The sequence below is a fragment of the Ambystoma mexicanum genome, chromosome 2q, assembly GCF_040938575.1.
Source record: "Ambystoma mexicanum isolate Mex_15411 chromosome 2q, UKY_AmexF1_1, whole genome shotgun sequence".
Classification (NCBI taxonomy): Eukaryota; Metazoa; Chordata; class Amphibia; order Caudata; family Ambystomatidae; genus Ambystoma; species Ambystoma mexicanum.
In genome coordinates this window covers 251743767-251759826 of record NC_090924.1, presented here as the reverse complement: position 1 = coordinate 251759826, position 16060 = coordinate 251743767, and the positions used below count along the sequence as shown (strand labels likewise).

The 16060-nt window shown below is 53.2% G+C and overlaps 1 protein-coding gene across 1 annotated transcript in view; it reads left to right on the top strand.

Moving 5' to 3' along the window:
* The window catches only part of DNAAF5 (dynein axonemal assembly factor 5), a 629742-nt gene that overhangs the window by 161828 nt on the left and 451854 nt on the right, over window positions 1-16060 (top strand). The window contains exon 4 of the mRNA XM_069647233.1: window positions 6277-6395. Coding sequence (XP_069503334.1) covers window positions 6277-6395 — 119 coding nt within the window. The remainder of the gene's footprint in view (window positions 1-6276; window positions 6396-16060) is intronic.

Genomic DNA, 16060 nt, shown 5'->3' with positions numbered 1-16060 from the left:
GCCCCATTCCTTTAGAAGCTTTCCCAACCCTTTGGGGTGCTCCACCGCCCCCCCTAAAAAACCTTCCTAAAATTTCACTGTTTTCCTTTGGTAACCCAACTCCCCTTTGTGCACAGGGGCACATTGGTGTGCCAATCTGGCGCCGGAGTGCCCAAACCCTACTGCCCCATCTATTGGGGGTCCTGCCCCACCTTTTGGGGTCCCCCCCCACCCCACCCCCAATGGCTGGGGGACACACCTCATGCAGGCCTCCCTGGGCCTCCTCCAAACGGCTGCGTGAGGTACACCCCACCTCCATTTGGGGTGAGGGGGGAGAGGGCCACCCCAAAAGGTGGGGCAGGACCCCCAATAGATGGGGCAGTCGGGTTTGGGCAGCCTGGGGGCAGATAGCCACACTAATGGGCCCATCTGCACCAAGCAAAGTTGGGTAAACAAAAAACAAAATACAAAATCACAGGCTGCTTTTTAGGGGGGGCTGAGGGCCACCCTAAATTGGCAGCGCATGATGTACCGCAACGGGGGGTGGCCCTCAACCCCCCCACCCTAAATGGCGGGCCCCACCTCATGCAACCCTCCCTGGGGGCTGTTATCTGCTCCTAGGAAGGGGCATCTGACCCCAGGGAGGGATACATGAGGTGCCCCCCCCCTATCTGCCCCCAGGGAGGGTTGCATGAGGTGGGGCCCTCCATTTGGGGTGGGGGGGGGTTGAGGGCCACCCCCCATTGCGGTACATCATGCGCTGCCAATTTAGGGTGGCCCTCAGCCCCCCTAAAAAGCAGCCTGTGATTTTGTATATTTTTTTTTGTTTACCCAACTTGGCTTGGTGCAGATGGGCCCATTAGTGTGGCTATCTGCCCCCACGGTGCCCAAACCCTACTGCCCCCTCTATTGGGGGTCTTGCCCCACCTTTTGGGGTGCCCCCCCACCCCACCCCCAATGGCTGGGGGACACACCTCATGCAGGCCTCCCTGGGCCGCCTCCAAACGGCTGCGTGAGGTACACCCCACCTCCATTTGGGGTGAGGGGGGAGAGGTCCACCCCAAAAGGTGGGGCAGGACCCCCAATAGATGGGGCAGTAGGGTTTGGGCACCCTGGGGGCAGATAGCCACACTAATGGGCCCATCTGCACCAAGCAAAGTTGGGTAAACAAAAAACAAAATACAAAATCACAGGCTGCTTTTTAGGGGGGGCTGAGGGCCACCCTAAATTGGCAGCGCATGATGTACTGCAACGGGGGGTGGCCCTCAACCCCCCCCCTCCCCAAATGGAGGGCCCCACCTCATGCAACCCTCCCTGGGGGCAGATATCTGCTCCTAGGAAGGGGCATCTGACCGCAGGGAGGGAAGCATGAGGTGGGCCCCCCCCTATCTGCCCCCTATGCAGATATCTGCTCCTAGGAAGGGGCATCTGACCGCAGGGAGGGATGCATGAGGTGGGCCCCCCCCCCTATCTGCCCCCAGGGAGGGTTGCATGAGGTGGGGCCCTCCATTTGGGGTGGGGGGGTTGAGGGCCACCCCCCGTTGCGGTACATCATGCGCTGCCAATTTAGGGTGGCCCTCAGCCCCCCCTAAAAAGCAGCCTGTGATTTTGTATATTTTTTTTTGTTTACCCAACTTGGCTTGGTGCAGATGGGCCCATTAGTGTGGCTATCTGCCCCCAGGGTGCCCAAACCTTACTGCCCCATCTATTGGGACAGGCTGAGGGGGGCACGAGGGTGCCTCAGAATCGTCCTGGTTCGGCGGCGACCCTCCCCGCTCCTGTCTGGGAAGCGACTTAGCGTATTTGTCCATTGCTCCCGCCTTGTTGGTCCTGCGTGATTTACTTGGCATTCTACGAGAGAGCCCAGGAGCACCACAGGGCAGCCCTTGCAGGGTGTTAGGTCCGAGGTCTTTGGGCCCCCTGGGTACAGTAGTATCGTGACAAGAAGGGGTACCTCAATCTCCCGTTACCAGGGATTCAAATTCAGGGTAGAGGTGGGGCTGAGCTGCTCGCCGGCCAACAACGTTCCAGAGCAGGGCCACAGACCTCTTTAGTAGGAGCTGTGGTGGGAAGACGGCGTAGACAGAGGCTGCTGGGAAGGCCCTGAGTGTGGGCGGCCAGATGTGGCCAGGGCCGGTCCCCAAGGGTGTTGGGTCCTAAAGAGGAGGTCAGGATCCGCAGCCGCGTAGAGGGTCATGCAGGGGGAGGCGGCGTCGCCCCAAGTTGCTGGCCAGGAGGGCCCCACAGTCCAGTTTATCGACCCGGGCCTTCAGTTCCACAGCAGTTTGATTAGTATAGGGACCCCAGATCCGGTGGGACTCACATTACAGGCCAGCCCAGCGCGGGTTAAACACACCAACCGCAGCCCCCCACCTCCTCACTTGCTGTCAAGCAGTTCAAGTCTTTCAGCCGAGGCCGAGGCCTCGGCCGCCTCAGACCGCTCTCAGGGGATCGAGAAGAAGATATGCGGATGGGCCGCAGTGCTCAATTTCATGGCGGGTGGCAGCAGTCAGCATCGTATCATAGGCGCCTTGCGTGGGGAGGGCGGACAGCAGGCGGGGGAGGCTGTGTTATCTCCGGGGGTGTGGTATCGCCTCGACATGGATGGATGAGTCAATGGGGCGGCCACCAGCCGAAGTCAGCCCCCCACCAACGATCGCATCCACTGCGCCAGCCTGTCCCCCGGGCCAGCCAGCAACAACGAGCAGTCAACCAAGGACAGCAGCAACCTCAGGCACCCACAGGCCCAGGGGGGACAGGACCGGGAGGGAAGCGCCGCCCAAGCGACGCACCAAGGGTCAAGTGCGCAGGCGGCCAGGCAATGAGGAAATAGTCTGCCGCTCCTGCGGCCTCCAGTGGCCGACCCCGCGGCGATAGCGTGCAGCGTCACGGGGCGCCAAAGGCAGACAAGCGCTCCGCTAGGTCCAGGAAGTCAAAATCACAGCAGGATACAGGGGCCGGGCCTGCAGCAGCAACACGCGGCCCGGTAGGCCTCAATAAGCGGGGGGCAGGGTCCGGAGAAAAAAAGGGTCCTGCTCGGTGATAAAGTTATGATATGATAGAATATGGCATTTGTAACGCGCCTATACACAAGTGTTTCAAGGCGCGACGAGGCAGGGAGGGGGGAACAAGGGGAAGACAGACAACGATCCTACTAGGCCAGGTGTCATTTAGATCGCGCAAGTGCAGGGGTAGGGGAAAGGGAAAAAGTGCAAGGGGAAGGGGAGGGGGGGAAGTGCAGTACAAGGTAAGCAGAATAAAATAAATAAATGGGGCCAGCTGGTGGCAAGTGCAAGGTAAGTGCAGGCAAGTGCTGGGAAGGGGGGTCTGTAGGGATACAGAGACAGTCCCGCAGTGCAGGGGGTTGCCAGGGAGGCAGTGCAAGTGGAGAGTGGCTGGGCCAGGGACCGAGGTCGGTGAGAGTGGCCCAGTTGCAGATTCAGTGCAGTTTCAGTGAAGAATTTAGCAGGGGAGAGGGAGAGAGAAAGCAGAAGCAAAGAGGAAGGTTTTGAGGTGCTTCCGGAACCGGAGATGGTTCTCCTCAAGTTTCAGGGAGGCAGGAAGGCTGTTCCAGAGGGAGGCCCCTGCCGCGGAGAGAGAACTACCCCCAGCTCGTTGCTTCGAGAAGCGGCTGACCCTGAGGGAGTTGGAGACGGATGAGCGAAAGGCTCAGGAAGGAAGATATTTAGGAAGAGAGAGTTGAAGGTATTTAGGCCCCAGAAGGCCTTGTGGACAATGCAGAGGGTTTTGAACTTAATCCTCGCAGCCACTGGGAGCCAGTGTAGAGATTTCAGTCCTGGAGAGATACGGTCCCTGGGCTTGAGGCCAAGGACAAGTCTCGCAGTTCTGTTCTGGATGAGTTGCAGAGGGCGGAGAGTGCAGGCAGGCAGATTAAGATGGAGGCTGTTACAGTAGTCCAGCTTCGAGAGAACCAGGGCTCGGGAGACGGTGAGCTTCTGGGGTAAGGAGAGGAAGGGAAGAATACCTCTGAGGAGGTGCAGCTGGTAGTGTGACTTTTTAGAGACGTCCGATATATGAGGTGAGAAGGAGAGTGTGGAGTCGAAGATGAATCCGAGTTACGTTTTCCACCCCGACATGGATCAATATGTCGCTCCAAGGACGGCAAACACGATGCGCTCACTCCCAGCGTCGGATGGTGCAGGGAACTGCTGATGCGGGCGGATAAGCAGCAGTCGGGCACGGAGATTGAAAGCTAGGCTGCCATCTTGCAGGCTGCTCAACAGCGCCCCCCGGTTTTGCCACTTTTCTGATTGGGTCCCCCCAGGAGTTTCCAGTGATTTGATAACCATTTTCTTTTTTTCTGGTTCTCTATTCCCTGTTTTGCAAATCGGTAATGTGGCATTCTGTGACCGCAGCCGAAGGCATGAAAGTTTGCGACATTTTGAAAATATTTGCTGTGGCTCTGCTGCAGGTGCCAGAGTCTCTTCCTGACAGGTGGGTAACATTATGGGTGAGATGTTATATGCCGGGTAAGTCCCCTGAGATTAGAAAACCAGGGGGAGAACAGTCCCGGTTTGTGGTTCTTTGCATGGAGAACAGAGGGATTGTGACAGGTCAAAGACCAGCCGCCTCTTTCATGGCCTCAAGCAGGCAAACCCTCCCTCGGCAAGGCTGCTCCTCTTGGTATTAGACATGTTTGATGGGTCCCCACAATGCTTTCCCAGTCTAATGGAAAGGCCTACATTCCTATATGATAAAGTATTCCAAGCAGTGTGACATCAAGGGGTTGACACAGGCATTGCACTGGCTCTCTGTTCAGTGGCCGCCAAAGTTCAGGTTTGTAAAGTGGTGTGTGAAGTCAGTTTGGTGTGTGCCACTGGGTTAGTCTGGGCAGAGGTTCTGGGACTATTGTTTAGGTCTTCTCACACAAGTGGTACCAGATTAAATTTGAACAACACTACAATCTGGCACGAGGAAAACAGATGGCCTAGCACACATGAAGGGGCTCTGGAAAATTCCTCATATACCTACCTCATGAGCTTCAGATGGCAAATGTGCATTCCCATCCCTAGATCCCCTTTAGGTGCAAAGGTAGGGTCAAACCATAACCACTTGACTTGGTCTCACATGCTATTTATCCCATTATGCGATAATGGGTCAAGACTCTAGTCATAATCACTGGACTCGCATCCACAAAAAATGGTAAATCTATGCCTAGGTTTTCCAGAAAGCTTGTGCATCGTATCTACTATTACAAGTTAAAATGGGAGTTGTATGCAGTATATTTTACCCTTAGGCATCCTGCTGGACTGATGACATGGCCTTTCAAAGGTTCATTTAAATGGCACATGGCATAAACAATAATGAACAGTGATTGATTACCCGGTGCAGAAGGTTAACTGCTAGTAACAGTCCACCACCCATGTAAAGGGCCTCTAGCAAATCAAAATGGAGGCTAAAGGCTTTTTCTTATCTTTTTTTAATTATGAAAATGAAATCTTGCATCAAGTCTCTGCACTGCTGCGTCTTTCAGTTTTCTGTATCAACGATGGTAATGACCTCAATACAGAAAAAGGACTTTTGAAGATGTTGGCGGCATCACACAGGTTTCAGGAAAGTTTTACTTTTTCGGTTTTTATAATTACAAGATGCCTTTAGCACCGATATCTGGGGATTGCGGATGCTGAAGTGGGTATGAGCTGCTGCTAGGGGTGAACAAAGTGGAATGGCAAGTAGGGGCAGGCTAGTGCTATACTCGGGGTGCTGGAAATGTGGGCTTGAATGAGTGAATATAGGCCGCGTTCTGAGCAGCCTGATTGGCTGCACACCAGCTCCAAGGTGCCAATGAAATGTGCATTCTATTGTACCTACCTGTGCATGAAATGTGTAGGATTATGCCTTTGGGTGTCCGTTTTGGTAGTAAATAAATGTTTATGCTGTGACCTGACTGCTTTAATAGTCCTTAGGTGCTGATGAAAAGTGTGTAGTACTGTGAATTTTGTAGTCAGACGTTTAATAGTAGTATGGTGTTGAATCCATTGTAATTTCTAAGAGGACTATCTGAAAAAGATAGATGTCCGGATGCCTTATAAAATCTTCAAAATATTATTTGTGCATGCAAGTCGTAGTGTATGGTCATCGGCTAGTTAAAGTAGAAGTGTTACTAAGTTGACCCCAAAACAGGGGTCTATAGACTAACCAGTGGAGGGGGTGGAGTAAAGTTGAACATAATGGTTAACTATTGTATCTGCAAAATGTTCCTATGTTTTATTTATTAGATTGAAAGGATGGATCATGCATATTAATGGGACGTTTTTGTGCTGGTCTTGATTGTAGGCAGTTGGCCATCACATATTGGGAGAAGGTTGGTCTGCAGTGGCAGAAAGAAAATGAAGATGATTTAAAGGATAAGCTTGACTTTTCTTCTCCTCATATTGCGTGCTATCCAGAAGGAGGCAAGTATTACAATTTACTATTGTCAGGAACCCACACCTTGTGTTTGACTGCAAACAGATTTTCAAAATGATCACATTATTTTATTTTCCATTTTGTAATCCGTAGTAGTATCATGGCTGGGTAGATTCCCAATGTGGCATCGCATGAGTTTTTTTTATTTTTGGCAACAACTAGTTTACATAAATGTAATTTCCTAAAGCTATACATTTTAGCTGTGAACAGAATAGAATGTCGACTTCTACAAACTTTAAACCCTCTTGTTAATGTTTTTCACCACTTATAAAGGAATTCCCCACATATATTCTGCTGTAGAGTTTCATGTATTCGGCTTGCAGGTTGGCACTGTTTATACATTTATTATAATATCCTTTGTTCCTCCAGATAAGGTAGAAAAATGTTCGGTGTCCATATGAGGTGAATGGTGCTAGGAAAGTGGGGTCACTGGCAGTGTCGAGTGGAAGTGTAGCGACATTGGAAATTATATTAACCTTTCTAACATTTCTAAGAATACCTAGTACTCGCCAGTGCTGTTCATCTCTGAGAATTCATCCAACTTGAATTTAAAAAACAGTGGCATGGGGTGCAAGAGAGCCCGAACAAAATGGCCGCAGGCTGACCGTGCTCCTGCCATCGATGGAGCCAGGCAGCAAAATAATAACATCCACAAGACTCAGAACGCCTTGAAAATTGAGGATTAAGCTATCTGATACATGCAGGATCACTAGGATGCAACAACCGCTGAAAATGGAGCATAGTGGCCTAGATCGCAGCTGGCTGCCTCCACGTACTACAGAGCCAAGCCTGCCAAAATCGTAGCACACGGAGGCCGGGTGAGGAGACTCCAGCATAGTCGTGGGCGGCATACCTCCCCTGTCACCGCTCGACTGAAGTGAAAACTAAGCCAGCACCCCCTCAGCAACGCCAAAAGACACGCAGGGGCCACCCAGCCACAAACGTGGGGTGCACTCCTTGGTGACGGGGGGAGGCGAGGACAACTAAGGCAGTGAGTGGCCGAAATCTGCACCAGGGGGGCTAGCAATGTCTAGCCACAGCATACGCTGCAAACGGAAGGCACCCGCCGCAGCTGGCGACACAGGTAGAACGGGCCACGGGTAAGAGGCCACTCGTCCAAAGCAACTGGAAACCCGGCAACGCTGCAGGCGTGCCTCAGAGAAGGATTCACCAGCAGTCATCGCTACAGCAGCCGTGCACTCCCACCGACAGACCAGTTGGCGCGAGACATGACCGCAGGACGTCCCAGGCCAGGCATCACGGAATTCATGAGCGATGGAGACGTGCCAGGAGACAACCGCAGCCAACAGAAGAACAAGAGCGGCATCCACCCCAAGGGCTGACCGGAGAGGTTGGGAGAGGCCAGGCGGGACCGGTGTAGCAAAGCACAAGAAGTAAGGGCAAGCGAGGGAGGGGCCAGGGGACCCGACGGGGGGAGTGGGGGGCAACAACATTAAGCGCCGCCAGTGGGGCACCGGATCATCCCAGCCCGCCTCAACAACGCTGCCCCCACACCCACCTCCAAGTGCGCTGAGAAGATTAGAGACAGAGCGACAGGGGCAGAGAGCCCAAAACAAGGAGGTGCATTTGCCACATCTACGTGCACCCTCAGGGATTCCGAGAAACGCTTCCCTACGCAGAGATGGGCCTCGCCCCCATCAATTAAATTAAACTAAACAGAAAATGACAATGCAATAATCAAGCCGGTGTGGAAGGTGGAAACGCTAAGGCGCAGGTCACAGGGCACTAGCCAAAGTACTGAACAAACACCACGGGAAAGCAGGTGCCATAACGAGCACAACCCTCCCCCGAGATGAAAGCTGCATTGAAGGGCTCCGTGGGCCCTACTACCAGTATAGATCTGCGCCCCCAAACAGCAACGCAACACTCATAAGGCAGCGACCCGAACGACGACAGGGAAGCGCACTGAAGTGCCACTTTGGCCAACAAGGGGCAGTCGCCAACCCCCCACTCCCTGGCAAAGTCTGCGTACAACCCTGAGGGGCGCAGAGTGGCGGCAGAACCTGTGCCACCCGGAGGTGAGTGCACCCCAAGGCGCAGCACACAGGGTAGGACCAGTCCGCTTCCCAACAGCGTTTAACAGCGCCTGCCGCAGGGCCAGACTACACAGCAGGAGAAAAATCAAGCAGGGCACTCAGTCAACGCACAGAGCGCCAAAGGAGACTGCATGCCCTGCAAAGCATTGCAATCCCAAAAGACAGCACTGAGGCTACACCTCGCCGTCTACCATACCACCGTAGAAACTGGGGATCTGATGACATAATGCTTCGAAAGTCTGACCCACATACCATATTAACCACAGGCATACCGAAGAGCTGGCGCAAACCACAAATCCCGTCTTCATGACAAGCGGCATCAAGGGCACAGCAAATCAGGCGCAGAAGAGCCAACGGCATCACCCACTAGAGGCTAAGTCACACAGAAACCCTGGGGGAACCACACCCGGCCTAGTGAAGCAGGCTGGCTCAAGCACAAGGGACAAAGGAACCACGCACTAAGACAGTGGGCCAGCGCAGACATACCCCCATCCCCCTCTTCGCCAAGCAAGGCGTATCAAGGAGGGGATAGGGAAGCTGACCCAAAGGGCATGCACCCAGGAGAACAGAACCCGGACCTGGAGGACCCAACCCGCACTACACTGCCTACCCAGAAAGTGTAACCGCAACAAAACAGATGGATGTCCAGTCACAGCTCCAGGCCATACTGGCAGAAATGCGAATAATAGGGCAGCGGGCCCAAGAGAAGAACACCACCGTGTTGGACATATAAGAGACTTGCAAGACGTGCAGAACCGCCTGACTGCTCAGGCGGTGAGAATCACTGATAATGAGCAGCAAATCAGCGCAATTGAAAACAACCAGTCGACAGACCTGGATGGGGCCATTCGGGAAGTACAGCGGCTAGGGGGAAATGTGATGAAGTTCCCAGCAACCTGGTGTATCCAGCTGAATAAACAATGGCATGCATTTGAAGATGCGGAACAGGCATGGCGCTTCCTCCACTGGTCACATCGGACTTTGAAAAGTCACCATCAGAGGCCCATCGAACGGAATACCACCTTACGACCAGCCTAGAGAGACAGAAAGCAAGCCGAAAGTGGAAAAAAAGTGTCAGAAGGCCCAAAGGCTGGGGGTCATTCTGCAGATAAGAGCGCACCAATAATACCAAACTGTACAGCATTACCCTATAGCAGGCACCCCTCCATGTGCCAAAACCCAGTAACTGGATCCATGCATCTGACGCAATGAACGTACCTTCATTCGACCAATGATCAGTAATGACCGGACCGTGGACGGCAGCTCCTATCCAACCGAGGCAGCCCAGCGCCTCGAGAGGAAAATATGGCTGTGAGACGCACACTGACTGGGGTCCGTCGGGGGGGGGGGAGCATGCTACACATGGACTCCCTCTACCTTTCTGTGATGACACAGCTACTTCGTGTTGGGTATAGGTGGTCAGACAGACCAACCCAACGTTTCAGTTACGGTTTTGTTTTAAAGTTAAATTGGGGCTCATTTTTGAGCCCATTTGGGAAGTATGCTGCTAGTGGTAGGCAATACCAGTGCTCCCCTACTACTAGCCCCCACATAGGAACCCACCAGTGTGCTTGCTACAGTGTGCAAGACCAACACAAAAACACCATAATGGCCCATAGTAAGTTTGTGACTCTTAACATACAGGGGGTGGGATACCCAATCAAACGGAGGACAATGCTCACCAAGATGCGAGACCTCCAGAGGGATATTATATTCCTCCAGGAAACTCATCTGGGGGGAAACAGAATCCTGAAAACTGCAGATGGGGTGGATGGGAACAGCAATACATTCACTGCACCACGGGAAACTGGGCATGTCCATTCTCATGAACAAAAGGGCCCAATTCCAGATGCGACATGTGTGTATAGACAAGGAAGGCAGCTACGTACTGGCCCAGGGTCTGCTCCACCAGCACCCCATCACACTGCTCAATTTGTACACCCCCACCACAGACACCCCAACATTCTTCACCCGCACCTTCGCAGCATGCGCCCCATACATGAGCAACCTAACACTAATAGGTGGGGACCTCAGTGTTGCCCTCGACCCCTTCCTCCACCGCCAAGGCATAAACCTGGGAACCCCCACCACCCTAAAGAAACTGTTAGCAGCCCATCTAACATTAATGGCAGATCTCCACTTTAAAGATATCTGGCCAAGCACACATGGGCAAAGCCAAGACTTCGCGCGTGACAGCTACTCACGGCTTGACTACTGGGTGGCCCCAAGCAACATACTCCACCTTGTCACAGAATGCACAATCCTCCCGTCCACCCTTTCGGATCACGCCCCGGTTCTACTGCGTATCACACTTCCCGACACTATACGCAGCCCCCCACCCCTTCTGGCGATTAAACCTGCGTATGCTCCAGTACCCAGAGATCATAGAAAAACTTGCAGACAACGCTGAGGAGTTCTGGGAACTCAATCTGGTGCAGAACTACACAGCATATGAATGTTGGGATGCCTTCAAAGCCTATTTGTTTTCCAATACTCTTTTTATTGGCATTTATAGATAACAGAGGCTTCAGTATTCTCAATGACATATTACCATAGTATCTCATTAATAATCAAACAAAAGAACTGAACAAGGGCGGGGGGATCAAAGGGGGGGGCACCAGGAGGGAGGGGTGATGCAGTCTGATTGTTGTTACAGGGGCTGTGTTGAAGGGTGAAGGAGGGTTGGGGAGCAAATGTTATCAGTTGAGGGGGGGCTAGTCCGACTTCAGCAACCAACGGAGGGATGGTGGTTGTCTTGCCACACCAGGCAATTTCTCCACATAATCTAGGAATGGGGACCAGATGTTGTAGAACTTATTTCTGTTTCCGAAGCGGTGGGCTGTGATTTTCTCCGCGGCTGCAATGTCTCAACATTTCACCCACCACACAGGGATTGCCGGACCCTCTGAGTTTCCACAGCCTGGCGATGGAGATTTTAGCTGCGGTGAGTAAGTGCGTGCAGAGGCCTGCCAGGTTGCCTGACATCGGAAGTTGTCCCTCCCCTGTGTCACCTAGTAGGACGATTCCCGGATCCCATGGTATTGTCAGTCCTGTGATGAGCCGGATCTGTTCCAGGACTTCCCTCCAGAACCTCTCGGCCTTCGGGCAGGTCCAGAGCAGGTGGAACAGCGTGACTGTGTCTCTGCAGCCTCTCCAGCATTGTGGCGGGATGGTGGGGTCACACTTGTGCAGGGTTTCTGGTGTGATGTACCACCTGTAGCAGACCTTGATGGCCCCCTCTTTATTCGTGACACATTTCGAGGATTTATGGGTTCTTGTCCAGATGCGAATCCAACTAGCCATGTCTAGTTCTTTGCCAATGTCTCGTTCCCACCTTTCCATGTAGGACTCCTTTGAGTCCGGGTTTAACCTGTCTAGTAGCTTGTATAGGGATGAGATCTTTCCTTTGGGCGGGTTGGTTGTTAGCGTTTGTTCCAGTGCTGTGAGTTCTCTGTGTCCCCATGTTCTAATTGGGTCTTGCAAAAGCCAGTGACGCTGTTGGGTGTATCGGAATCTCTCGACTTCCGGGACCTGAAATTTCCTTTTGCAGTCCTCAAAAGTGAGCAGGGCGTCCCCGTCGAAAAAGTCTGCGACCTATTTCAGGCCTCCTGCCTTCCATCTGGTGAAGGCACCCTGACCCACCCCAGGAGTGAAGTCCGGTTTATCCCAGATCGGGGAGAGAGGCCCTGCTGGGCCCCTACATTTCCACCTCCTGGCCGCCTGCATCCAGCTGCTGTGTTCCAGGTTGATGTGAGCGGGCCGGTGTTCGGCGGGTTTCTAGGCCCTGTGATGTGTAGCAGGGAATCCAGTGGATAGCAGCTCCAACCCTCCTCCAACTTGAGGCAGCGGGGTTTGTTTCTTGTCGCTTGACACTTGAATGCTGCAGCGAGCTGGGCGGCCAGGCAGTATCTCTCAACCTCCGGTGCCCTCAAGCCGCCAGAGCCGGGGCTCCTTAGCATGATTTTCCTGGCTACTCGTGGCTTCGTGCCCACCCAAATGAATCTCATAATGCTGGCTTGGAGTTTCTGCTTGGCCTTTTTGGGGATCGATACTGGGAGAGCTTGGCAGTGATAGAGCAGTCTGGGGATCAAGTTAATTTTTAGTGCTGTGATCCTCCCCGTCCATGATATCTCTTGTTTTTGCCACTGGGACATGTCCGCTTGCAGGTCCTTGAATATCGACGGGAAGTTCACCTTGTACGTGTTTTCAGCCAACTTGGGAAGTTGAACGCCAAGGTAGCTCAGATGTGCTTCGGCCGACGGGATTGGGAGGCAGGCTGGTAGCGACTCCGACTTTGTTTTGGGCATGTTAATGCCCAAAGCCACCAACTTCTTGGGGTTAATTGTGAACCCGGAAGCAGCTTTGAAGCCCTCCAACTCCTCCTCTAGTGCCGCGAGAGATGAGCTTGGGTGGGTCAGCGTCAGCAACACATTGTCCGCGTACAGGGCAGCTTTATACGTCTCCTGCTTGTGTTTTAGGCATTGGATGGTGGGGCTTTGGCGGATCCTGGCGGCGAACGGCTCTATGGATAACGCAAATATGAGGGGCGACAAGGGGCATCCTTGACGGGTTCCTCTGGTGATCGCTATTTTGGGGGACCGCGCCCCATTGATTCTGAGGGTTGTGGTGGGTTGTCGATAATTTGACAATATCCATTTCTGGAACTTTGGTCCCACCCCATAGTGTTGGAGTGTTGCTCGCATAAAGCCCCAGTCCAGCCTGTCAAAGGCCTTATGTGCGTCAAGTGACACCATCACCAGTTCTATTGGCTGTTTCGATGATGTTAATGGTCCGTCTAATATTGTCCTGGTGTTGCGACCCGGAATGAAGCCCGTCTGGTCCGGGTGTATGAGGTCTGGGAGGAGAGCAGCGAGTCTACGTGCCAAGAGCTTCGAGAAAATCTTAGCTTCTACATTTAGTAGGGCGATGGGGTGGTACGATGAGCAGAGTTCCAGGTTTGTCCTGGGTTTGGGATCAGGACAGTGACAGATTCTTCCAAGGAGGGGGGGACCAAGCCCGTTTCCAGGAAGGTGTTAAACAGAGAGGCCAGGATGTGGCTGTATTTCTTCTAGAATGGTGCGGGGAAACCATCTGGGTCTGGAGCTGTGTTTTTCATAGATTTGATCACCTCAGCCACCTCCTCCGAGGAGATGGGATCCTCCAGGGCGTCCATCTGTGGGTGGCGGGGCAGCTTCGGGACTGATTGCAGAAACTCTGCGATTAAATCCACCCCCGTGGGTTTTCCGGAAATCGCCTCCCTATGGTGTTCAGTCGTAATGGCTAGCTTTTCGGAGTCCAGACAGCGGGGTATCACCTCTCGGTCCCGAAGGACTGTGATAGTATTCCTGGTGTGCAATTTCTTCAGCTTATGCACCAGCAGACGGTTGGCCTTATTGCTATTCAGGTAGTAATATTGTTTCGTAAATGTTAGGGCTCGGGCCGTCCGGTCCGCCAGGTGCATTTCGAGGACTACTTTGGCTTTGCGGAGCTCACTCCATGATTTGGTTGACTCTCTTCTTATGAGTTGCTTCTTTCTCTGCCACTGTCCTTTGTAGTTCCTCTAGTCTCAGCTGGTGTCTGCGTTTGTGTGTAGCAGCGCAGTTCATAGCCACCCCCCTGATGACCGGCTTCATGGCGTCCCACACCATTGCTTCTGTAGAACCTTTGCCCGCGTGTTCTGTGAAATAGTTTGCCAAGGCCTCCGAAAGCCCTGGCTGTCTGCTATATCCGTCAGGAGGTAGTCTTGCAACTTCCAGGCCCTTTGTGGCGGATCCGGTAAACCCTTTGTTTGCAGTTGTGCCACCACTGGGGCATGATCCGAGATGATCCTCAGTCTTATATGGATATCTGTGATGCAGGGGAACAGGACACTCGAGAACAGGAGGAGGTCCATCCTCGAAAGACCTCTGTGGACGTTTGAGAAAAAGGTGTAGTCCCTTGCTTTGTCGTTAGCCAATCTCCATGCGTCGACCGTCCCCGTCTCCCTCAGGAATTCCGCTAGTCCCAGTGCTTTTGAAAAGTCTGATTCGTTGGGCGGCAAGGACTTATCGATAGTGGGGTCCGGGTTAAGGTCAAAGTCCCCCCAATTAATAATTTCCCCTCGACAAAGGTGGTTATCACTGGGAGCACCTTGTGTAAGAAGCGCTCCTGGGCCTCGTTCGGGCAGTAGATGGCTGCGATGGTGATAGGAATTTTGACCAAGAGTCCCTTAATAAGCAGAAATCTGCCTTTGGGGTCCCATTTGACCGTGACCTTGGAGAGCGCCACTGCTTGGCTAAGCAGGATTGCTACACCTCTTTTTCATGCCGCAGGATGCAAAGTATCTCTTGGGGAATCTGTGGAACCTGATTCGCTGCTCATCTGCAGCCAGGAGATGAGTTTCTTGCAGACATACTATATCCGTCTCAAGTTGGGCCAGGCAATGTTCCACGGACTTCCTTTTCCTAGTGGAGTTCAGGCCCTGGACGTTCCATGTGATCCTGGTTAGGTTAGTAGTAGGTGGCCCCATTTCTGAGGATACAGTTGCTGATCTTTATTGCTGCCCCCCTCCCTTCTCCGCCACTTCGTGTGGGTAGTTATCATTGTGTCTGCCCTCCGTGTTACTGGTGTTTAGACCCCCTTCCGGTGGCCCTCCCCCTAAAAAAAAAAAAATACAAAACTTGGTTCCCTGGACCAGCCTTCAACCAAAGGGAAGGGGCTCCGGCTCGGCCAATGCTACCTTCTGAGATGTAGGCCAACTGGCCTTTGCTGCTAGCAGGTGAGAACTGAGTGTGTGTGATGTTCGTAGGTTTACTTGCATGAGTTTCGCTCTGTGATGGGGTCCGCTGGTGGCGTCCAGACCAATAGGTGACTCTTATCGGCCTCAGGGCTCTGTGGGGCGCCTTAGCCATCTTTGCTGGGCCGTTTGGTTTTTTGTGGGGGGCCTCTGATCCTCCGGGGCCTCCTCTCGTAACGTGACCAGGCCTGGTGGGAGTCCTTTCGTTCCTCCTGTTCGGAGGGCAGGTGTTCAATGTTGTTTACCGCCCCCCCTCCCCATCTGGGAACAATAACTTTTCTGCCTCGTGAGTGTTGCATATGTGGCGGGTGCTCCCGTTCCAGGCGAAGATTAGTGCAGTGGGGAACCCCCAGTGGTATGAGACTCCTTTCTCCCTTAGCCATTCTGTGACTGGCTTCAGCGCCTTCCTCTTTGCCAACGTCGACGCCGCAAGGTCCTGAGGTCCTGATATAGGGAAATGGAGGCATCTCTGAACAGGATACGGGGAGAGTTTCTAGCTTCCAGCATGGTTTCTTGCTTTACCTTGTAGTAATGCAGTCTTGCGAGGACGTCAGGTGGGACCGAGGGGTTGGGTCTGGCTCTGGTTCTGTGGACCCTATCGATCACTAGGGGATTGTCGTCCGGTAGAGTTAGGATGAAATGAAAGAGGTCTCGCACACAGCTCTCCAGATCGGCATCCGGGACTGATGTGGGTATGCCCCTCAGACGTACGTTATTGTGGCGGGAGCGGTTCTCTGCGTCTTCTTGCTTCAGCTCGAGGGCCTTGCATCTGGCATCCAGTGCCGCCAGTTTGTCTGACCCCTTCTCGATTTCATATTCG